This window comes from Heterodontus francisci, chromosome 17 (genome assembly GCF_036365525.1).
Source record: "Heterodontus francisci isolate sHetFra1 chromosome 17, sHetFra1.hap1, whole genome shotgun sequence".
Taxonomy (NCBI): Eukaryota; Metazoa; Chordata; class Chondrichthyes; order Heterodontiformes; family Heterodontidae; genus Heterodontus; species Heterodontus francisci.
In genome coordinates, this window is record NC_090387.1 from 86,008,339 (window position 1) to 86,034,187 (window position 25,849).

Here is a 25,849-nt window from a genome sequence, read left to right on the forward strand (position 1 = left end):
ATTGTGTTATCCACCTGACATTAGTCATATGCACCATTTTTCTGCTTCATCTTAACTCTCTATCTCTTTTGTCATCCAGGGAGCTCTGGATTTGTTTGCCCTACCTTTCCCCCTCGTGGGACTGTGCCCAAATTATTCCCTCTTTAAAGGCAGTCCATTACAGTTACAGTTTTGCCTGCCAACCTTTGATTCCAGTTTATCTGGGCCAGATCTGTTCTCACCCCTTTGAAATTGGCCCTCCCCCAATTAATTGTCTTTACTCTGGATTGCTCCTTGTCCTTTTCCATAGCCAACCTAAACCTTATGATCCTGCGATCACTGTCCCCTAAATGTTCCCCTACTGTCACTTGATCCATTTGAACCACTTCATTCCCCTGAACCAGATCAAGCAATGCTGTTCGACTGGAAACATACTAATATAGAAAATTCTTCTGAATACACTCTAGAAGCTCTTGCCCCTCTCTGCCCTTTACACTGTTACTGTTCCAAAGCAAATGGGTTTTTACAACAATTCAGTGGTTTCATGCTCACCATTACTAACTAAGACTAGTTTTTTTTTATTCCAGATTTATTTATTTAATTAATTAAGCAGCTGCTGTGGTGGGATTTGAACTCATCTCCAGATCATTAGTCCACAGCTCTGGATTATTAGTGCAGTTAGAGTGCTGTGTGCACTCAGTTCTGGAGCAAACAGACTTTCTGAGTTCAAACTCTCTGTGACCAGTTCAAAAGAAAACCCTGGAACAGCCAGGTAATCATGTGACCAGCTGGTCTAACCAGTGGATTGTATCCTCCTTAGCAGGCTCTGGAATGCACTTCCTTACCTTCGATGTCTGTTAGTATGTAAATGTATTTTTCCAGCCATGGCTGATCTGTTTAACAAGTCCTTTCTTCACTTCAGTAAAAGTTTAAAATCAATGTCCATGACAAAATTAATGTGCCTCATTCTTGGCAGGTGGGGGCCTAGCATGAAACTACAAACACCCAGGCCTTCACCTTTAAAAAGACTTCCCTCCTCAGAAGATTCACCAGGTTTACTGTAAACCATGAACACTTACCTCACTTTGGACTTTAAACTACCCTATCCTTTTCTTTCTTTCTGTCTCTCTATCTTTCTATCTATTTATTCTTGTGTATGCGTGTGAGTGAATGTGTGAGTGGGTGAGGTTGCGACCATTTTGGGAATTGTGTAAAAATAGTTATCTTTTTTATATAACAAAACCTGCCATTTGTCTGTTTATTTGACCTGACAGTCACTCGGGAGCTAATACATTATTTTTAACGAAACATGATTGTGGTCAGTTGGGAGGTCAACAGTGGGAACCACCCAGACCCTTTCCACCTGTCCATAACACTATAGAAAGCTTATTGAGGTGTTTGAGAAGTTACAACAGACTCATTAGTATGCTGCCTGGTATGAGGAAATAGTAATATGAAGAAAGATTTAAAGTTTTTTTTTGGTTAGAGCAATGCAGATTATGAGGTGATATGATAGAAGTCTTTAAAATTATGGGGCAAGGTTGATAAAATCTACTGCTTCCAGTAGTTGAGGAGCCGTGGATCCAAAATTAAATGTAACAGATTTAGAGCTGAGTGAGGGGAAACTGCTTCACAGAGAGGTGTGAGGCTGTGACATTTATTTCCAGGGTTGAGGCAGAATCTGTGTCAGCACTCAAGATTAGATTAGATAGATGGATGAAGGAAAAGGGATTGAAGGAAGATAGGAACAGTATGAGTATACATGATTAGAACAATTTGATTGTATGGAGAGTAGACACCAAAATGGACTGATTGGGCCCGATGGCCTGTATTTGTGTTACAACTTCTGTGTGTTAATCTGTATGAAGGTTTTGGTACAGTGAACAAAGACACACTATTTCTTCTGGTTGGGGAGTCAGTGACAATGGGTCATCAATTTAAAATAGTCACTGGGGAGTGAGGTGTGAGGTTAGGAGAATTTTTTTACAGCTTGCATATCGTCGTGCAGAAGGCGGAGGATGGTGACGAATTTCTCCGGGCAGCCAAATTTGAGGAGGATGTTCCATACTCCCTCTCGGTTGATAGAGTAGAAGAAGGTCAAAGAAGGCCATGTATAAAGGTTGCTGCTGCTCCCTACATTTTTCTTGGCGTTGTCTTGCTGTGAAGATCTTGTCCACTGTGCCTCTTGATGGACAGAATCCCCATTGTGATTTCGGTAGGAGCTCTTCAACCATGGGAGGAGGCGGTTGAGAAGGACTCTTGCGGTGACCTTCCCTGTGGCGAAAAGCAGGGATACCCCTCTGTAGTTACCACAGTTGATCTTGTCACCTTTTTTGAAGATGGTCACAATTACGGCGTCTTGGAAATCCCCTGGTGTGCTCATCTACTTCCAGATGAGGGAGATGAGATTATGTATTTGTGTCTTGAGTGCCTCTCTGCTGTATTTTAGAATTTTGACAGGAATTCCGTCCACGCTAGCTGAGCTTCAAACCCATGTCGATGCATTCATGGAGGCGTATGAAAGAATGGGCTTCAGCTAAACATCTGGAAGACAAAAGTCCTCTACCAGCCTGCTCCCACTATATAACACTGCCCCCCGCCCCCCCCCCCCCCCCCCCCCGACTGTCAAGATCCACGGCGCACCACTGGACAGTGTTAATCACTTCTCATACCTTGGGAGCCCCCTCTCACAAGGGCAGACATCAACGATGAAACTCAGCATCGCCTCCAGTGTGCAGCGCAGCCATCGGTCATCTGAGGAAAAGAGTGTTTGACGACAAAGATCTCAAATCTGGCATCAAGCTCATAGTCTACAGGGCCGCAGTGTTTCTTGCCCTCCTGTATGCGTTGGAAACATGGACACTGTACAGCAGACATCTCAAAGCCCTGGAGGGATATCACCAGCAGTGCCTCCGCAAGATCCTGAAAATTCAGTGACAGGACAGGCGCTCCAATATCAGTGTCCTCTCTCAGGCCAACATCCCCAGTATCGAGACACTGGTCACGGTTAGTCAGTTACGCTGGGCGGGCCACATCATCCACATGCGTGACACATGACTCCCAAAACAAGTTTTCTACTCCGAGCTCCATCATGGCAAGAGGCTTCCAGGAGGGCAGAGGAAACGCTACAAGGATGTCCTTAAAACCTACCTGAAAAAATGTGATATTTTCACTGATTCATGGGCATCTCTTGCCTGAGACTACCCAAAATGTAGAAAAAGCATCAGCGAAGGTGCCAGCCAGTTCGAACAACATCGACATGCCCAGGCAGTGACCACGTGCAAACAGCAGAAGGAGTGCTCGGAAATTCGAGCATCCCATTCACTGGCCTCACCAAACACCACCTGCCCCACCTCTGGTGTGCGGATCCAGAATTGGACTATTCAGTCGCCCACGGACCCAAACCCTGGAGTGGAAGAAAGTCATCCACGTTTCCTGAGGGGCTGCCTAAGAGAAGAGAGCAGGAGAATTTTTTTTTTTGCAGGCAGTTTGAGGTTTGAATACTTTGCCACAGGAAGTGGTTGAAATAGAAGCCATAGTGTCTTTTAAAGGGAAGGAGGATAAACATTTGAAGCAGAGCAAGATACAGGCTGTGGGGAGAAACAGGACAAAGGCATTATTTTGGATTCATCCAGCAAATAGCCTAGCACAGACAGGATAGGCTGAGTGCCTTCCTTCTGGGCTGTAAATAATTACAATTCTAAACAAGATAATTACTCCCCTCGCCCCCCCACCCCACCAAATCTCCATTACTCCTGTAATTATAAGGGCTACGGACCAAATGCTGGAAAGTGGTATTAGGATAGGTGGATCGTTTTTCAGCCGGCACAGACATGATGGGTCAAGTGGCCTCTTTATGTGCCTTAAACTTTCTATGATTCTATTCTAAGATCTGGGGTTTGCTTTAATTTAATTGTTTGACTTAGGTCAGTTACAATTACAGTCTAAGTTGGCAGAGCAGATCTTAAAGGGACTTCCAGCTCAGACTAGTGTTACGACCGACCGCTCCAGTCAAAGCCCCCAATCAAAATATACAATTCTGACTCTTGGGAGAGACGCACTGATAATTTAAACCCATAATTCCACAGATTGCCTAACATATCATTTAAAACTTTCCTAATTAAAGAATGACCCAGCCAAATTGTACCATCAATTAACCCCCGAATGAGGCTAACCAAACCAGGTGGCTTTAAATCAACAAATTAGTTCTTTAATTGGAAAAACTAAATTCTTAAACACTATGAAGATATAAACAACATTTAAAATAGAAAAAATTAGAGTCCTTGCAAATTTACAGTCCAATGCTGCTTGAAGTCCTCACAGAATGTTGCTTTCCTTCTCCAGCGAATCTCAACAATTAACGACTTGCAAACACTTACAACAGAATCAATCTGACTTCAGAGTTTTTGAGGGGAAAAAAGATTGACACAGTCCAACTTTCCTTTCTTCAATTTAAATTACCAGAGATCTCTGTTTTGACTTTTATTTTTAGAATTTTGAGAAATAATAATTAAACAGACTAAAATCCTATCCCTTCAGTTTAAATGGTTGAGAGCTTTTTTCAGGTGTGCTAAACACCACAGCTGTGTCCTCTGTGTCTGTGTGTGTGTGTTCTGTTAAAACAAACTGTCTTCAACTAAAAAGCTAGTTCAAAATTGAATTGTAACAAATGTATCACGAGACTCGCTCCCAGTTGCTGTATCCATGGTAACGAGAATGCACCCTTTGAATCGCAGTCTCCAAATGGCTGTTTCTAAGGCAACAAAAATGCACCTTCCTACAACTCCTGAGGCTTGCTGGTTCTTAAAGCAATACTGATCTCTTGCAAGCCTTAAAGGCAAACCGCACATTCTGAAAAAAAAAACTACAGGACCATGACACTAGCTACAAAACCACACTGGTCCGTGGGTGTTTTCACAAGTTTCACAGACATTATGTTTTCCACAATAAGTACACTTAGCAATGGGCAGTGGTCAGCAGTTGTGTTCACGATGGAACACCAGTCCTCAACCACCGGTTAACTGCGACACCTTGTCTCTTAATTGAAATCTATCTTCTGTCGTCTTCTTGAGGAAGATATGTGCTTTTGGGGTCTTACAAATTCTTACTTTATACATCTTTCCCAACTTGGTTCTGTGCCATATTAGGTAAAACCCCATTTCTGTTCATCTGATTGGTCAGTTGATACCTAACTGCCCTTCTATGATAGTACTTCGAGCCTGGTTTAAGTCATTGTCATTCAGTGGGGTGGGGTGGGGAGGCTACAGATTCGAGCGTCCTCGACTTTGTGAACTCCTTCACAAAAGGTCATGGGCTGTATTTTACTTGCCCCTCGAAGCCTCGAGTCGTGGTGCGGGGGCCGATAAAATTCTGCTCGAAGAGGCCTGCCTCGACTCGCGACATCAAGAAGGGCCCGCCGCAAATTACCGATGGTGGCACCCCAATTACAATATGTAAAACAGTACTTGCCTCTGCCGATTCTGCAGCCTGCCACTTCTCCTGCACACTTCCTGATTTTAATTTGAACGGGCAGCCGTCCTGTTCACGACGAGTAAAGTCGGTGGGTCATCGGAGGCAGAAGGTTTCGCGACGGAAGGTAAGTTCTGTTTTCAGGGGTCTCACTCTGTATACTGGGAGGGAGGGGGGATACACAGGGATCTCAGTCTGCACACTGGAACGGAGAAAGGGGGGGGATATACAGGGGTATCATTCCGCGTACTGGAAAGGAGGAGGGAAGGGGGATATACGGGGTCTCACTCTGCATACTGGGGGTGGGGGGGATACTCGGGGATCTCACCCTGCTTACTGGGAGGGAGGGGGATACTCAGGGGTCTCATTCTGCATACTGGAAGGGAGGTACTGTGTAACCTCCCTCTGTAAACAGTGTACCCTCTGCATTTGTTTGTGTTTGTGCAGGAGAAGCGGCACTGTAGTCACCCAGTGTTTGGGTTGGGTGCCAGAAAGGGTATGAGCGTTAAGGTTATAAGGCTGGTGGGGGCAATCGATGCAGCTGATAGGATCTTGATGTGGTCATGCTGTGCCTCTCTCAGTGTTGGCCAAGATGGGCAATGCCATGCCACGCCACATAGTTGATCCATGTTAGTACCTGATATACCTGTCAACACCAATCCCTGCCCTGTTAAGAATCTTCAAATTAATGAAGGATACAACTTCATTTATTACATGGAAATGAGTATGGCTCATCCTACAGCATGCGTTCCGCTTCTCCTGAGCATCCGTATGCGCCGCAAGCAAGATCAACAAGCAGGTGATCTTGGTCCACAACAGGTCCACGTAGAGGCTCCCAATCATGAGCTGCAGTCCCCAATGGGAGGTTGCCCTTACGGTCGCCGTGCATCTACAGGCCCCACATGATGTGTCATTGGATGTCAGAGCACCAGTTTCAGAGGCGATTGCAGAGGATGGTGACACGTCTCACTTTCCTGCTTGATGATGACCTGCAGCCCAAGGGCTTCGGTCGACATCCTATACCTGCGGTCTTCATAGTGGCAGCGGCTCTTAAGCTTGATGCCCGTGCAGCATTTCAGGGGCCCATCGGAGACCTTTGTGGGGTCACACAGTCAGCAGTGCACTGCTGCATGAGGGCGGACACTGTTGGCCTGCACCGGAGGGCCAGTGAGTATGTCTGCTTCAGGACAGACCCTCGCAGCCAGGCCCAGAGAGCCATCGGTCTCAGCACCATTGCCTGAGAACCGTAGTCCTCAGGGTGCATAGGAGACAGAGGAGGGGGGATCAAAGACAAGAACAAAAGATAGTAAAGGGAATAAGAAAAGTAATAGGCAGAGAAATCAAGGGCCAGAATCAAACAGGGCCACAGTGAAAAATAGTGGGAAGGAGACAAGTAATGTGAAAAAGACAAGCCTTAAGGCTTTGTGCCTTAACGCGTGGAGCATTCGCAATAAAGTGAATGAATTAATCGCGCAAATAGACGTGAATGGGTATGATATAGTCGGGATTACGGAGACATGGCTGCAAGGTGACCAGGGATGGGAAATGAACATCCAGGGATATTCAGTATTTAGGAAGGACAGACAAAAAGCAAAAGGCAGTGGAGTTGCATTGCTGGTTAAAGAGGAAATTAACGCAATATTGAGGAAAGATATGAGCTCTGACGATGTAGAATCTGTATGGGTAGAGCTGAGAAACACTAAGGGGCAAAAAACGTTAGTGGAGGTTGTATATAGACCCCCAAACTGTAGTGGTGCTGTTGGGAATGGCATTAAACAGGAAATTAGAGATGCATGTGATAAAGGAACATCTGTAATTATGGGTGACCAACTAAATGCATACTTTGGTTCTGTCTTCACAAAGGAGGACACAACTATTATACCAGAAATGTTGAGGAACACCGGGCTTAGTGAGAGAGAGGAAATGAAGGAAATCAGTATTAGGCGAGAAATAGTGTTGGGGAAGTTGATGGGATTGAAGGCTGATACATCCCCAGGGTCTGATGGTATGCATCCCAGAGTACTTAAGGACGTGGCTCTAGAAATAGTGGATGCATTGGTGGTCATCTTCCAAGATTCTATAGACTCTGGAACAGTTCCTACAGATTGGATGTAGCTAATGTCACCCAACTATTTAAAAAGGGAGGTAGAGAGAAAGCAGGGAATTTTAGACCAGTTGGCCTGACTTCGGTAGTGGGGAAAATTCTAGAGAGCATTATCAAAGATTTTATAGCAGAGCACTTGGAGAACAGTGGTAGAATTGGGCAGAGTCAGCATGGATTTCCGAAACGGAAATCATGCTTGACAAATCTACTAGAATTCTTCGAGGATGTAACTAGTAGAGTTGATGAGGGGGAGCCAGTGGATGTGGTTTGTTTGGACTTTCAGAAGGCTTTCGACAAAGTCCCACATAAGAGATTAGCATGTAAAATTAAAGCGCATGGGATTGGGGGTAGTGTATTGCGATGGATAGAAAATTGGTTGGCAGACAGAAAGCAAAGAGTAGGCGATAAATGGGTCTTTTTCTGAATGGCAGGCGGTGACTAGTGGGGTACCGCAGGGATCGGTGCTAGGACCCCAGCTATTCACAATATACATTAATGATTTAAATGAGGGAACTAAATGTAATATCTCCAAATTTGCAGATGACACAAAACTGCGTGGGAGGGTGAATTGTGAGGAGGATGCAGAGAGGCTTCAGGGTGATTTGGAAAAGTTGAGTGAGTGGGTTAATGCATGGCAGATGCAGTATAGTGTGGATAAATGTGAGGTTATCCACTTTGGTAGCAAAAACAGGAAGGCAGATTATTATCTGAATGGCTATAAACTGAGAGAGGGGAATATGCAACGAGACCTGGGTGTTCTCCTACACCAGTCTCTGAAGGTAAACGTGCAGGTGCAACAGGCGGTAAAAAAGGCAAATGGTATGTTGGCCTTCATAGCGAAAGGAGCAGGGATGTCTTGCTGCAATTATACAGGGCCTTGGTGAGGCCACAACTGGAATATTGTGTGCAGTTTTGGTCTCCTTATCTGAGGAAGGATATTCTTGCTATAGAGGGAGGGCAGCGAAGGTTTACCAGACTGATTCCTGGGATGCCGGGAGTAATATATGAGGAGAGGTTGAGTCGGTTAGGATTATATTCGCTGGAGTTCAGAAGAGTGAGGGGGTGATCTCATAGAAACTTCTCTAACAGGACTTGACAGGGTAGATGCAGGAAGGATGTCCCCGATGATGGAGGAGTCCAGAACCAGGGGTCATAGTCTAAGGATACGGGGTAAACCTTTCAGGACTGAGATGAGGAGAAATTTCTTCACCCAGAGAGTGGTGAGCCTGTGGAATTCGCTACCACAGAAAGTAGTTGAGGCCAAAACATTGTATGTTTTCAAGAAGGAGTGCGATATAGCTCTTGGGTCTAAAGGGATCAAAGGGTATGGGGCGAAAGCGGGAACAGATTATTGAGCTGGATGATCATCCATGATCATGATGAATGGCGGAGCAGGCTCGAAGGGCCGAATGGCCTACTCCTGCTCCTGTTTTCTATGTTTAGACTGCACCCATGTGGCCTCTCGCCAGGTTACCACCTGCAGACGTTGCAATTAAAGGAATCCTCTCTATCTTGGTGCAGCTGGTATTTTGCCACCGGAGATGCTTCATGCAAATCTGTGACTGCTTCTCAGGCAGCTGCCATGACACCTTGGTCCTGTGCCAGTCCCAGCTACCACCGCTGTTCACTGAACTGGCTCAGATGGAGGGGGTGGCTTCCTGGAGACAAGGTCTTTCCCTTGCAGGCATGGCTCCCGACACCAGTGAGAGACCCCACCACTGTTGCAGAGGAGAGAAAAAACACCATCTACTGAGCTGAAAGATCTGCCATTGAGCATGTGATCTGCATGTTCTAAATGCACTCCCGATACCTGGATCGATAGGGTGGTGTCCTGTACAATGGGCCAAAAATGGCATGACCTTTCTTTCCTGCTCAGGGTGGTCTGCACAAATATGCACCCAATAGGAGGCATGCCTGGAATTATAATGAGAGACATCAACTGCATTCATCCTCAGTCTATGAGGACAATGAGGACCTGTAACAGGAAGGTGCATGGGTGGGCAGCTGCCACCCAGGCTCCGCATGCAGGGTTAGCAGGAATCTCGGGATGAATGGGAATGCCTTAGCAAACAAAGGCTCTCTGTTCCATATGAGCCGACATGAGGTCTGGAAGCCACACATTGGCCTCGCTCACCTGATGTGCAACAATCCACATTGCAGCATTGTGGTGTAAACCATTTGAGCCAGCAGCTGATTGAGCCAGTTTCCAGGTCATTGCATCCGTTGAGAGGCTTATGAATTATGGTAGCATAGCAATGAGTCGATTGCATATATTAGCGTTCCTGGCGGGCCAATGGAGCAAGGGATGAGACATTGGCGCTACATGCTGGCACACATCATGCACACAGGAAAACAGGACACATGTTATAAGATTTAGTGCAACAATTACTTACATTGCTGTGACACCCGTGCATTCCCATTTGTGTTAGTGTGTTCTCTGTAAACGCTTGCGAGTGCCGTTTCTCGGTACAACCTCTGCACTAGTAGCCTGACTGGAGGAAGGCTGCTGATCTGATTGCCCTTTGGCTGTGGATGACTTTGGTGTTCGTACCCTGTGCACACAAGGCTCGAGGGCCCCGGCTGGCTGGGGAAGCGCTCGTTCATCCCCTTCCGGCATTGGACCCTTTGACGCCAGATGGCCCCACGGCTGCTCACCTTCTCTGCCATCACCAGCCAGATTGCCTTGTTGAGGCGGGAGGGCTTCTTCTTACCATCGCTGTTGAAAAGGATCTCCCACCTTGCCCACACAGCCTGGAGGAGAGTGAGCAGGGAGGCTTCACTGCACTGTGGGGCCACCTTTGAGCACCCTTCTGCCATCGTTGGCTTTTGGTGTAGTCCTTTAAATGCAAACGTGACTCCACCGTGTAACTGCTCGAACTTCTGGCTGCAAGGTTTGTCTTGCACATGTTTGAAAACCAATGCAGGACTGGTGAGGAAATCTGTGCTGTTGTCATGGTTTTTCAACTATTACACATCGATGCATGCTCACGAACACTTTGCTTCTGCAGCAGCTGATCATATTTATTGGGGTAATATTTCTAGTTGGCAATACAGCTAGAATGTGAACATATTTTCTTGTTTTTTTTTGACAATGATCGTTTAATAGCAGTTACTTGTATCTTCACAAAACAGTTGGCAGAGAAATGAATACAGATTCCAAATGCATATTAGGTTGCTACTTTTCACAGTCAGATGATTAGAAGCCCATAGTATATAAATATATAAATATTCTTCAATTATGGTTTTATTTCTGTGGTGTATTTGCGTTTTATGGTACATTTGAGTCTCACGTCCTGGAATGTGCAAAATTAAAATTATTCACCCAGGTGCAGCACCCCTATAAGAAGCAATGTAACACTTGAGTGGAAGAAGAGGATCGCAACTTCACAGGATGCTGGGACACAGCAGGGTAAGTATGTGGCAGCAAAGCAGAAAGTGCTGGGGAAACTCAGGAGGTCAGGCAGCATCTGTGGAGAGAGAAGTAGGGTTAACTTTCAGGTCTGTGAACTTGGTCAAATTAACTCTGCTTCTCTCTCCACAGATGCTGTCTGACCTCTTGTGTTTCTCCAGCACTTTCTGCTTTGCTGCCAGATTGACAGCAGCCCTACTCTTCAACAGTGAGGTAAGTATTCTTTGACAGCTGTCAGGAAGCAGGTGCTGGGGTGCTTAAAATAGGGCCCCAGCACCTGCTACACAGCTGTCAAAAGGTTCCTCATGGCGCCGAATGTCCCGCCTCTCCCCCATAATATGGGGGGGAGGGGCGACTCGGCGCAGTGATGCTAATGAGGCCCCGTGCGAAATATTGCGGGGGTTCTGCGGCGGCCGCTGAATGTGGGCACCCCACTGAGTTTAAAGGGCGCCGCCGCACAGTGCAGCGCCTGAATAAAATTCAGCCCATATCTTCATCCGGTGCCACCCTGCTGTGGCTATTCAACCACAGTGACCACTTAATGGGATTGATATGCGCTTATCTCGTTTCACAGTGTCATGACCAGATAAGGATTGTTTAAAGTTTTTTATCAGTTAAAAAGCTAACAGTCTCCCTGGGATAATCCACAGTCTAACGACTTTTAAATGAAGGGTCTCAACATCATGACTTGTCCAGAACTTTAGCTAACATCATGCTTTGTGGTTATGTTACATACAGAATACAATTTTAACTGTTCTACTTAAGGATATGACAACTAAATTCTAACAGTCCTAGAATAAAATAACCTCAATCCTACACTGCCACTCAAGCCTTTTGTGCATTCCTATTGCCTTCATTCCAGCATTGGCAGCCGTGCCTTCAGGCATTTCGCACTCGAAATCTAGAATTCCCTCCCGAAGCTCCTCTACCTCTTTGCCTGCCTTTCTTACCTCCTTATATCCCCTCTTCACCTCTCCTAATGTTTCCTTTGTCTTGGCATATATTTTGTTTGATTATACCTCTGTGAAGTGCCACAGGGTAGTTTCTTTACGTGCACATATGTGTTTCTTTATATATAATTATGCAAGTTGGTTTGGTTTTTTAGCCACTTGCAAACTCTCTCCTGACACCTGATAGTCTCCTGCAGTGGTTTTATTTCTTGCATACCGTATATTGCTTGCTTCTGTATATAATTCTATTTTGTAAATAAATCTGACTAATAGATTAATTTACTGGGGAAAGTATCTTGTACAGATAATACATGCTATCTGTATTCTGACCTGATGTGCAATGCAGTGGAATCCTATGCACCATCCAATGGCAAGTTTTTACTAAAAGGTTAGCTTGTTTGCTCAGTGACCTGCTGCAACCCATTCTCTTAATGCATCAAGGTTAAGTTTCAGTTCATAGTAATAATCAAGGAGTTGTGTATGGATGTTGCCTTTTGCAGTGACTTTAAGGAGTGTTGGGAAAGAGAATGTGGGTTTGTTTCAGCGTTACGACTTTCTGGTTAAATTTTGCATTTTCTTCTAAGCACAAAATCAGGCAACTTTTTATTGATACTAAAATAAATTACAAGTTGTCGCAGGCAGTACAGAAAATTTAGTGGCAGTAGTAGTGGCAACTTTTCTGTCATCAATAAACGAATAACAGAAGCCAAGTAAAGGTGGAGTCCCAGTCAGTACGGTTTGCTATGCAATGCGCATCTGCTGTGAGAGACAGTGAAATAGCACATTCTATCTTCATTTTAAAATATGCGTTTTTCACTATCATTTTCAAACAAAAGCAGAACATGTAAATTTGCAAGTAATGTTTCCACACAGCTTTTGATATCAGATTTTCCCAGAAAAATGCTACTTTGCAGAAGAAATAGATGAACATTGGGGGGAAAAGTGGTTGGAGAAAGAGGGCATCAGAGTTGGCGAGAGGACAGTGTCATGCCCAGTAAAGACATATCATATTCCTACTTTTAAGATACAAACTTCATTCAATGTGGACTCCTTGAAATTGTCCACTTCTTAAAAAGAGAAGTCAATATGCTGCAAAACGGCCACCAAAGGGCAGATGACCTTGGCTGGGTGTTCAAAAATTGCCTCACTCTCTCAAAAGGACAAAAAGATACATTCCACCCTGGGAGTTCCATCCTGAAACCATCGAGACATTCCTGAATTGAATGGGTTTCTTCTGAAACAAAGAAGGTGCAAAGTAGACACATCATAACAGAATGATACTCATCCAGACATTAATGGATAGCCATGGATTCCACATCCTTGTCCAATGTGTGGCTACACCAGGCGAGAAGACCATGTGCTGGGTAATATGATGAATTGTGACTTTTAAAGGCAACCCTCTGGAGAGAGAGGAAAGATCACATAGAAACATAGAAAATAGGAGCAGGAATAGGCCATTCGGTCCTTCAGGCCTGCTCCGCCATGCAAAAAAGATCATGGCTGATCATCTAATTCAGTACCCTGTTCCTGCTTTCTCCCCATATCCCTTGATGCCTTTGGCATTAACAACTATATCTATCTCCTTCTTGAATATATTTAATGACTTGGCCTCCACTGCCTTCTGCGGTAGAGAATTCCACAGGTTCGCCACCCTCTGAGTGAAGAAATTTCTCCTCATCTTGGTTCTAAATGGCATACCCTGTATCCTGAGACTGTGACCTCTAGTTCTGGACTACCCAGCCATCAGGAACATCCTCCATGCATCTAGCCTGTCTAGTCCTGTTAGAATGTTGTAGGTTTTTATGAAATCCCCTCTCATTCCTCTTAACGCTAGTGAATAAGGCCTAGTCGATTCAATCTCTCCTCATACGTCAATCCTGCCATCCCAGGAATCAGCCTAGTAAATCTTCTTTGCACTCCTCCATGGCAAGAACATCCTTCCTCGGATAAGGAGACCAAAATTGCACGCAATACTCCAGATGTGGTCTCAAGACATCCTTGCTTCTGTACTCAAATCCTCTTGCAATAAAGGCCAACATACCATTCGCCTTCCTAACTGCTTGCTGCACTTGAATGCATGCTTTCAGCGACTGGTGTACAAGGACACCCAGGTCTTGTTGCATCTCGCCCTTTGCCAATCTATCACCATTCAGATAATCTGCCTTTCTGTTTCTACAACCAAAGTGGATAACCTCTCATTTATCGGCATTATACTGCATCTGCCATGCATTTGCCCACTCACTCAACTTGTCCAAATCACATTGGAGCCTCTTTGCATCCTCCTCACAGCTCACATTCCCCCTGCAGCTTTTTGTCGTCTGAAAACTTGGAAAGTTACTTTCAGTTCCCTCACCCAAGTCATTAATTACAGCATCACACATATGCATCACAGCAACATCACAGAGAAGGCAGTCGAGCCAGGGGCTGTGGAAAGATCCAGCCTAAACAAGAAGAGGTCCGACTGCTAATGCTACACTTGAACTTTGTGCAGCAGAGAACTGAAGTGACAGCCACTTCCAGTCTGAAATCTTAACCATCAGAAATCTACAACACCTCAACAAGTTCAAGACTACAAGCACCCAGGCCTGCATCTTTAAAAGAGACTGCCCTACTTAGCAGATTCAACAGGTTTACCGTAAACCACGAACACTTACCACACTTTGAACTCTTACCCTTTACCTTCTATCTATCTTCTCTTGAGAGTGCATGTGTGAGTGAATGCGTACGTGAGGCAAGTTAAACCATCGGGCTGGCTCATCATTTTAAACAAAACACGATTGTGGTCAGTTGGGAGGTGAACAGTGGGAACCACCCACACCCCTTACCACTTGTCTGTAACAACAGTCAGATTACAAAATGGGAGAATTTAAAGGGAAAGTTGAAGATCTTGCTGCTTGTGTCTGCAGTGATGCTTGAAGCATCCTGAACACCAAAACTGGTGTATAGTACAAAACTATTCATTGAGTGTGTCATATAACCTGCAGAGCACCCATATGCTCACTGGCAACAAGACCCACAAGACGAATGGCTCCAATCTCCATTTCTGTATTCTGATAGGAAAGTTATTATAAGAAATGTGCTGTGTATTACTGGTTAAAGGTTTCAATCCACAATTTGAGTCAGTTTTGGGGGAAAAACACAGCAGTGCCCATAAACAGCTAACGAGGTGGCAGCTTGAGCTATGTGAAGCATGCTACAATTTATCCCAGTGATCCTGCACTAGAGAAGAGAAACATCAGCTGGGTGTTCTTGCTCTTGTTCAGAATAATACTTGACTTACAGTGCGGCTGACCTTTTTTTTCATTGTCTTACAGATGAGCTGAGTACTGATGAAGTGAGTACAAAATGGCTGCAGGCAATGTGGAAATGACTGATCAAGCAATGCAGAGCACCTTCAAGTTGCCAGAAGGACATAAAAACAAGGTGGTGGAACCTGGCAATCCAAAGATTGTCAAAAGAGAGGTGAAAAATGTTAAGGTATGAACAAAAGTGAGCACTATTTTCTGACAATTGCATGTGCTGTACCAAGATGGTAATCATGTTACTCACACCTCCACATATGTCCTGGAGTGGATTTCAATTTCCCACCAGGATCAGCAGGAGGAGAGGTCTGGTGGTGGCCTGAGAGTAGCTGTTGTTGGTACATTTATTGTCCACAATCTCTCCACCAACTACATTGCCTATTGGAGTCACTGACTCTACACTGGCAGCTGGCTGGGCTGGCATTTTTGACTGCTTTCTTTGTCTTGTTTTTTTCAGCACTGCACTGACCCAGCCTGTACCCCTCTACCAGCACCTGTGATCAGCTCTTGCCAGGAATCTGAGACAGTGACCTAAATTACCTCTTTTGCTCCTTGCTGCATTGTGCACATCCCATTATTCAATGACTCTCGATTGGTATTACTGCTGCCCAGCTTTCTCAGCTGAATCTTTTTCCTCGGCTCAACTGGTTGCCTGTAGCATCTCTGGCGTCCTCACTGGCCTCAGAATTCTATGACCTTCCTTGGGCTCTTTAGCGTTTTCTAACCCCAAGGGTTGACCATCCAGACCAAATACTGGACTATTTGTCTTCCAGCCTCAGCCTGGACCTCTTCCTTCAGGCTATCACCGGACCTGTGCTGAAACTGGAATCTTTGACCTTCACCTCCTCCTGGTCCCTTTCAGGTCAGCCACAGAATCTGTCCACCTTTGCCCAAGACTCACCCTAACGGTCTCCTTCGTCATCTTGCACCAGAACTCATTGTTTCTAATGTTGCAGGATTTCTTGCTCCTGCTTTACTGAGTTTGGTAATAGAAGCTGACCAGAAACAGAGCATCTCTTCCCAACTTCGACATCCTTTCTTTCCCCACCTACCATTCTCCTTGTTCCATTCTCTGTTTCCCTTACACCTCTTACCTAAATATCACTGACCAGTTGCCCCATGCTATGTTACTCCCTTGCTGAACTTCTCTCCCTCACTGCCTTATATTCTTGCACCAATTGGATTGGCTCACTGTGTCTTTCTGCCTCATGCCATGCTGAGTGAGATAAAAGCCACTGTTGTAGCCTTACCACTCCAAACCCCTCCTACACCTGTCACGTTCCTCTTGAGCTAACCACTTAAACTTTCTTCCCATCCTAGTCAACCCCACGCCCAACCCTCGTACTCTCTCGCTCTCATTTCTTCTCCTTCCTGCACCCCCACCACATTGAGTCAGCTCTTGCCTCCTGGCCTGCATGATATTTTTTGATTCTTGAATCAGGCTTTCTCTATCTACTACCTTGTACTGGAGAAACAAATCAACATCCATGGCCTGGCTGAAACCTGGCTCACTGCTGAAGATTGCTTTCTGCCAAGAGAAGGACTTGGTGGATGATGAGTCTAGGGAAGGGAGTGTAGATAGTCTGGGTCATGTCGATATCAAAAAGGAGGAGGGGTTGGGCCTCTTCAAAAACGTTAAGGTAGATAAGTCCCCAGGGCCTGATGGGATCTACCCCAGAATACTGACGGAGGCAAGGGAGGAAATGCTAGGGCCTTGACAGAAATCTTTGTATCCTCATTGGCTACAGGTGAGGTTCCAGAGGACTGGAGAATAGCCAATGTTGTTCCTTTGTTTAAGAAGGGTGGCAAGGATAATCCAGGAAATTATAGGCCGGTGAGCCTTACATCAGTGGTAGAGAAATTATTGGAAAGGATTCTTCGGGACAGAATTTACTCCCATTTGAAAACAAATGGGCTTATTAGCGAGAGGCAGCATGGTTTTGTGAAGGGCAGGTCGTGTCTCACTAACTTGATCGAGTTTTTTGAGGAAGTGACGAAGATGATTGATGAAGGAAGGGCAGTGGATGTTGTCTACATGGACTTCAGTAAAGCCTTTGACAAGGTCCCTCATGGCAGACTGATACAAAAGGTGAAGTCACACAGGATCAGAGGTGAGCTGGCAAGATGGATCCAGAACTGGCTCGGTCATAGAAGACAGAGGGTAGCAGTGGAAGGGTGCTTTTCTGAATGGAGGGCTGTGACTAGTGGTGTTCCGCAGGGATCAGTGCTGGGTCCTTTGCTGTTTTTAGTATATATAAATGATTTGGAGGAAAATGTAGCTGGTCTGATTAGTAAGTTTGCGGACGACACAAAGGTTGGTGGAGTTGCGGATAATGATGAGGATTGTCAAAGGATACAGCAGGATATAGATCGGTTGGAGACTTGGGCGGAGAAATGGCAGATGGAGTTTAATCCGGACAAATGTGAGGTAATGCATTTTGGAAGGTCTAATACAGGTGGGACGTATACAGTAAATGGCAGAACCCTTAGGAGTATTGACAGGCAGAGAGATCTGGGCGTACAGGTCCACAGATCACTGAAAGTGGCAATGCAGGTGGATAAGGTAGTCAAAAAGGCATGCAGCATGCTTGCCTTCATCGGTCAGGGCATAGAGTATAAAATTGGCAAGTCCTGCTGCAGCTGTACAGAACCTTAGTTAGGCTACACTTGGAATATTGCGTACAATTCTGGTCGCCACACTATCAGAAGGATGTGGTGGTTTTGTAGAGGGTACAGAAGAGGTTTACCAGGATGTTGCCTGGTCTGGAGGGTATTAGCTATGAGGAGAGGTTGGATAAACTCGGATTGTTTTCACTGGAACGACGGAGGTGGCGGGGCGACATAATGGAGGTTTACAAAGTTATGCGTGGCATTGACAGAGTGGATAGTCATAAGCTTTTTCCCAGGGTGAAAGAGTCAGTTACTAGGGGACATAGGTTTAAGGTGCAAGGGTCAAAGTTTAGAGGGGATGTGCGAGGCAAGTTTTTTACACAGAGGGTGGTGAGTGCCTGGAACTTGCTGCCGGGGGAGGTGGTGGAAGTAGGTACGATAGCGACGTTTAAGAGGCATCTTGACAAATACATGAATAGGATGGGAATAGAGGGATACGGTCCCCGGAAGTGCAGAAGGTTTCAGTTTAGACAAGCATCAAGATCGGTGCAAGCTTGGAGGGCCAAATGGCCTGTTCCTGTGCTGTACTGTTCTTTGTTATTTGCTCACCTAGACTGTCCTGCCTGCCTTCAAATTTCATCATGCCCTCAGCCCAAATTGCCATGGTGGCATTCCTTGTAAGGCCCCACTTTAGTCTGTGTGCCTGTTCATTGGACTTCCTTTCTGTGTTTGAACATTTCGTCCTTTACTATTCTCTCCATCTCTCCTTCAGGATCCTCCTTGTCTTCTAACCTCCAGAACCCTAGACACCTTCCTTGGTGAAATCTACTTCATTCTGCCCAACCTCAGAGCCTGCACTGAGCAATGGCTCAACTTATTGATTTTAAACTTCACCTGAACACAATCCTCCCATCTCTGATTTCCTTTCCTTGCTCACCTTCAATCTTCATTCACATTGTCCACCCAACAAATTCATTGTGCCATATGATCTCAGTTCTCCAGAGGTCTCTAACATTAACATTAAATGGTCTCTGACCATTTCTTAACTCTGCTCTTATACATGTTCTTTTGTATGTCCTAAATCCCTCCATTGTTACTTTCTCTCTCTGGACAAAACACCGTACCCAAACTCGCTGAGAAGCTCTTTCTAAATTCTGACTTACCTTGCCATGGCATGCTACTTGTGATGAAATTAATGTCTGTTAAATTTCTTCACATCCTTTGCCTATTGGATCCTGGAGGGCCACAGACTTCCAACATTGCCCCTGGTTTAACAGTCTTCACTTCAGGCTGAAATTTATGGATCGTAAACTTGAACATACTTGGTGATAGACTGCTCTGTCCGGCTACCACCAGATCTGGAGGAACCACTTCAAGCTACATCATCTCTTCTTCTCCTGGGCTAAAGCTGTTTATCACTTCAGGATCATCCTGGAGGGCAGACACAACTCCAAAGTCCTCATCACCACAAACCTCCTCCTCAAACCTCATTTCTCCACAGTCCCCATTCTCATTCTGGACTCAAAATGTGGGAAACTCTAGGCCATCCATACAGCTGATACTGCCTTCTCTGACTATTCCTCAACATCCAGTTCTTCTTTCTACTCTCCACCTTACCAAGCCGTGACCCAGCTAATTCTCTGCCATTTCTTCTGCATCTCCTCAGACCTTATGAAGCCTGTTGTCTGATCCTCTCCCTTCCTGGCTACTCAACTTTGCTTCGTCACCCATGCTTGCTGACATCATCAACCTGTTTTTGTTCTGCAGCACAGTCCCTAACTCTTTCAACCTGCTGTTATCTGCGTGAGTGTCAGATGTGGCTCAGTGGTAGCGCTGCCGCCTGAGCAGAAGGTCGTGGAATCAAGTCCCATTCCAGAGACCTGAGCACAAAAGCTGGGCTTGGCACTCCAGTGCAGTACAGTCAGAGATGTCACCTTTCAGATGAGATGTCAAACCAAGGCCTCATCTGTCCCCTTGGTTGGATGTAAAAGATCCCACGGCACTATTGGAAGAAGAGCAGAGGAGTTCTCCCAGTGTCCTGGCCTATATTTGTCCTTAACCAACATCACTAAAAACAGATGATCTGGTCATTATCTCCTTACTGTATGTGGGTCTTTGCTGTGTGAACATTGGCTGCTCCTAGCTGGCTTCCCTATCTCAACCCTCACTCACTTACAACTAAAGTACTACAGCCCCGCCCTCTTCTGCACAAAGTCTTGCACTGCCATTCAGTCATTCCTAAGCTTTGCTGGTTCCCTGTACCCCATAAATTTGCCTTTAAAATTCGCATCTTCACTTTCAGAATCCTCTGTCACCTAAGCCTGCCCTGCTATGGCGATCTCTAGTCTTGCACCCCACTTGTGTGTTTTGCTCCTTCACTGCTGGGGTCTGCTTTCCTCCCTATCCCACCATTGATGGCTGCTTGTTCAGTTACTGTGAAGCTTCTACCCCATTCCTTACACCATTTCACAGAAATGTGTGCTGGGTTTAGGATAGATTGTAGACTGATTTAGGTAGTTCTGTAAATACTCCCTCTATGACAGATGTTATTTAATATAGTATCATACACTTGGGTTAGGAAACTCCAGGTATGGTTATACCACTTAGTGGTTCCTGTTAAATGTACTAGATGAGGATAGAGACCTGGGGGTAATAATTGGTCACTCATTAAAAGCACACAAGCAGTGTATGTTACTGTAGGGAAAGTAAATAGGGTTTTAGGTTGTATTACTTGGACCATTGTGTAGAAAGCATTGAGAACCACTAGGGTTATAAAAGACTCAGGTGCATTCTCACATTGTGCCAGTTCTGGTCCCAGCAAATGGTGATGTTCCAGAGAAGGTGCAGAGGGGGACAGCCAGAATGAAACCAAAAGTTAGAGCTCTTAGCTTTGAGGATAGACTGAAAAGGGTAGGGTTATTTGGAGAAACACATATTTAGAGGGGCTATGATTAACAGTTTCAAAATGAAGGGATTCAATTTGTAGTCTGGTTGGGTATTTTAAAGGAATGGAGATGGTAGGATGAGAGGTCATGCGCATAAAATCCATGGACTTTTATTCTGGAATTTGATTGAAAACCATTAGGGACCAGGGAACATTTATTGAAAAGCTTTCTCTCTCCATAATTGTAATTCCACAATTCTCTCAACCCGTGGCATGGTACACCAACATGGTGCTCCACAGTTATCATTGCTATTTTGCTTCTTGCGCTAGTGCAAATGAACAGCTTTAACTCACTGGAGAAAAATTCTCTGTGTAAACACTGACCACCAGGTAGAAACAAGCAATCTGTTATTTCTCGCGTACATACTGTGTTGATTAATGTTTATGCAAACTGTAAACCAGGTAAGTTACATAAGCCCCAACAACTGAGGAGCTGATATTTTGAAAGCATGACATATTGTGCTGTTTTAATTATCTATGTTTTACATTTATGAATTCCGAGCTCCCTAGATTTGAGTTGGAAGCAAATAACACAATCCTTTTTGCCCCTAACGTTTTTGAGATTTATACTGTATTAAATGTCTCTTCAACTGGGGCTAGGTCTGAATTCACTGTAATTACTTTATATAGAAAAAATACCTTCTTTATTATGTTGGTAACTGTTATGACCTCAGTGAGACTTTTAACGTTAAAATTGCGAGATATGAACCCCCAGAACAATTTAGAGATTAACACAAGATTTCACATTTTAAGACTTTTATTATGACAACTAAACTAAAAGAAATCCCCATTAACTGAATAGTACTTTGTCAGTAGCTGATACCCTAGATTACAAAGAAAGGTATTTTCTTTACTTATTAAAATACTTGAAAACCTCACACTACTCTGATACGTTACACAGTCTTCTTTGATGGCGAAGTCTTTGTGGTTAAAAGTCCCAAATGCCTCCCAGTTGCAATGGATTGGATCTCCTAGACCTTTTCAAAAATCGATGCCCTCTTTGCTCACTTCTCCGAGCGCTTTTGACCTGGACATCCGTGAATAAGTCGATTCCTGGTGATCCTGTTGGCCTTCTACTTTTCCGAAAACTTCAACTTTCAAAACAGTTTCCAGTCTTTGCAGCCTTTCGCTGCATCAGGCTTCCAAGGTGTGCTTCTCCCTCTTGAGGCCACCAATGCTGGTTGTCTTCCTTACAGCCTGCTCTGAGGTTGCAACCACTGGGTTCCCTTCTTACAGGCTGTCTGCCTTCAGAAGATATGTGAAATTTATCTGGACTCAAAAGTCAATAACTTATTGCCCTTTTCCAATGTATAAATTCCAGAAATCTGGTTTCACAGCGTCACCTGTGTCTTCCATTATTCTCAGGTGTTAACAGCTGCTTGGTACATTTGTATCTTCAAAATCATTGATTCCTTGTTTATGACCCGAAAATCTGGGAAGGTGAAACCCATTGTTCTCACTTGTTACCCTTGCAATCGCTGTTTTTCAAAAAAAGTCATTGATCTGTGTTCTCTTGTCCTGGTAACCAAAATTTCTGTCTTGTCCTTAGGCAGAGTGGATGAGAAGTCACCTGACTTCTCAGACTCCATCTTAAACTTTTTAAAAATCACAGTTTCTAAAATATAATGGTGTTACAAAGTCCAGCATCATAACTGTAACACCTTAACACCTTCATTAAAGATGGTTGCCAAATGGAGCTGCTAATGAAGATAAAAGATGGGGGAGAACTATGTGCCATTGAATAATATTAGTTTGGTGAATTGTGATACAATGGAAGCCAAATCCAGGGCTGAAACATTTCAACATAACTGAAAACAGACATAGAAATAGTTGTGAGATCACAGTGAAGAAAAAAGAAAGTATCTGTCAGAGTGAGCAACTATCTTAATGGAACACTTCAGGCCACTATGATGTGACATGGGTCAGAAAACCATGGAGTGGGCTATTGAATTTGATGTCTGATGCCTTGTGACACTATGTTGGGTCTACAAAACACCTTGCTACATTTGTAAAACATTCACTTCCATCGTATTTTAATTTGTCCCTCCTTGTTACCCCCGGAAATCCTAATATTTATATGATGGAGTGTTTGACATGGATGTTTATGCTTTTACAACATTAGTCATGATGTGGTTGGTTACAGGTTGGTGGCCTGAACTATACAAATCTAGAATTTTCCAGTCATTCACTTTGGAGGTGAAGTGGCCTCCAAGGTTAAGTCTGACATCTTTTAAGTTATATAGTGTAAATGTGCTTTGGTAATTGCTAACATAGTTTATTATTTTAAATAATCCTTAAAAAGCTTTGCTGTGTTGATTTTTGAAATTTAATTTCCAAACACAATTCACCTGATGTCATGGCAATCCATGATAAGGTTCCAGCAATTAATGTTGCTGCTTGGAATTAGCAATAAGCTGGATACATCAATGTTCAGTCAAAATATCATTGTCAGATAGAATGATAGTCAAATTAATGCCAGTATTTTAATTCCAGAAAGGAGTTCACAGCAGGAAGGAGCTCTTATATCATCCTTGCTTTTCCTTTACTTCTTGCCCATCAGTGACAATCGTATATTGTTTGGGTGCTTTAATATGGATTTGACGTCACAATGTCAAGGATTTGGAATGTATTATTTGAGTTGCAATTCCTGTACCTCTTTGCTTTCCCCTCTTGTTCCTTCTAAACTCCAGATAATCCATCCTGAATACTCTTCATGCTTCCCACATCCTCACTGTGTTTAAATTGGAACTTGATGCACACTATTCTAACCGATTGTTTTCAAGGACCATAACATTGTGTAAATCCTTACCTCCCTTGGTCTTCCTTTCCTCTTGCAATCTGTACCCTTTTAAAAGCCAAGTTTGCAGCCATCTACTTCCTGATTTATTTTTATCTTCTCTTTTATTCTTTTCAGCATCATGCAAAATGGGCCTTGGTCTTCATCCTAATTTCTAAATTTAAAAAAAAGACTCCTGAATGAGGAGAGAGGCATTGGCAGCATTTTAAATGGGGTGCAGGAGCAGAGAGATCTGGGGGTTCGCATACACACACCTTTGAAGGTGGCAGAACATGTCAATATTGCTTTTTTTAAGAAAGGCATACAGGATTCTTGGTTTTAGTAATAGATGCATAGAGTACAAAAGAAAGGAAGTTATGTTAAACGTTTTAGAAATCACTGGTTAGGCCTCAGCTAGAGTACTGTGTCCAGTTAAGGGCAAAACACTTCAGAAAGGATGTCAACGCCTTGGAGAGGGTGTAGAGGTAATTTACCAGAATGCTACCCGGGATGAGGTAATTCAGTTATATAGAGCGATTGGAGAAGCTTAGGGTTGTTAGAGCCTTGGAAAAAAGGTTAAGGGGATATTCAGTATAGATTTTCAAAATCTGAAGGCTTTTCAGAGGGTAGTTCGGGAGAAATTGTTTCCACTGGCAGGAGGGTCAGTAGCCAGGGGACACAAATTTAAGATAATTCGCAAAAAAGGGAGAGATCAAGTGACTTTATTTTCACTCAGCAAGTTGTCACAATCTGGAATGCATGGCCTGAAATGGTGGTGGAAGTAGAATCAATAGTATCTTTCAAAAGGGAATTGGATGAATACTTTAAAAGGGAAAAAAATGCAGGGCTATGGGGAAATATTGGGGGAATGGGATTAATTGATAGATCTTTCAGAGAGTCAGCACAGGCATGATGGGCTAAATGGCCTCCTTCTGTGCTGTGTGATTGGATGATTGACTTCATGCCTACTAAGGCTCCAAAGTCATTTTAAACCATGTCTGCTATTTATGCATTGTGTTTGAGGAACACACAAGCATTCTTCTTGATAGCTTTTTGTGTAATTTCCACAGGGAAGAATAGATGGCCACCTTGGACTGGGTGGCCCATTATAGACTAGTACAGGGCGATGAGCGTACTGAAAAAGAAGAAAATTGTTGTTGGGAGGGAATTTTTGCTGTGATCTTCTTCAGTACTACATTGACTGTAAAATGCTTATAGATTCTGAAAATTACAAAGGACATTCAACACACCAAAGGTTAATTTTGCTTTATGTAGGGAAATTTTTCTCAGTTGATACTGAGCTAGCACTGAGCCATGGGGCTGGATTTTGTACTGGAGGCAGGACTCCCAGCACCAGGTAGAAAAGGCGGGGGGGAACCTCGCCTCTGTCTTTTTGTGCGCCCCCACCCGCCGGAGCGATCCTCCAGTCTTCTTAACTCAAAGTTTCAGGAGGTGGGAACCCCGGCCCTTTAAAGACAGGGATCCCACCTCCAAGTGCTTCCAGCCAATGAGAGGGCTGGCAGCTTGGCGGTATCAGCAGGGCCCCCAGGAGCGGTGTCCACTGCTGGTACTGCAGAGGCCTTGGACTCAGGCCCAGCACTGGAATCCTGGACAAGAGGTAGGTGAGGCTGGGTCATTGTGGCCAGTCAGCCACCACCCTTCACCAAGCCCTCAGGGAGGGCTCCTCGTGTTACAAGGCGACCTCTCCCCCCCATGGTGGCAGCCTCCCCCCTCACCCCCCGCCGCTGCTGGTAAGATCCCAGCGGTAGCAGGAAGCGACCCTTAATTGGCCGTTAATAGGCCACTTAAGGGCCTCCATTGGCCTCTGGGTGGGAAGGCTGTCGACAGCCTATCCTGCCCTGGGAAGATCGCTTGGCGACGATCCTGCCTCATGGGGCTACACAAAATCCATCCATCGAGTCATAGAGCAGGATTTTCCTTCCGGGAGCAGGAATCATAAGCTGGGACCATTTCTAGGTGCTGAACCCACCCCCAGGTGGGGGAGAAACAGTCACCGTCTCCTGTGTTGACAGGAGTGCCCCCTTAATTAGAGATGGGTTTGACAGGCAATTAGTGGCCGCGGGCAGGTGAGTGGAGGCAGGTCTGTTCAAGTTACTGTGGCTGTTGTTTCACTGCCTTACCTTCAGTTTGGAAAATCATTGAATCATAGAATGTCTCAGGAGAGGCTGAGGCCTGGAATCAGGGGCAGGGCAGTCCCTCGATTCATGAATGCGGACCTGGAAGTTTTCCTTGAGGGCATAAGAGAGAGGAGGGAGGTCCTGTTTCCTGAGTAGGCCACCTAAGTG

At 44.7% G+C, this 25,849-nt stretch overlaps 1 protein-coding gene across 1 annotated transcript in view; it reads left to right on the top strand.

The window, feature by feature from the left end:
- The window catches only part of hydin (HYDIN axonemal central pair apparatus protein), a 1,234,740-nt gene that overhangs the window by 11,649 nt on the left and 1,197,242 nt on the right, over nucleotides 1-25,849 (top strand). The window contains exon 3 of the mRNA XM_068049816.1: nucleotides 15,226-15,388. Within this exon, the coding sequence (XP_067905917.1) occupies nucleotides 15,257-15,388 (132 nt within the window). The 5' untranslated portion in view covers nucleotides 15,226-15,256. The remainder of the gene's footprint in view (nucleotides 1-15,225; nucleotides 15,389-25,849) is intronic.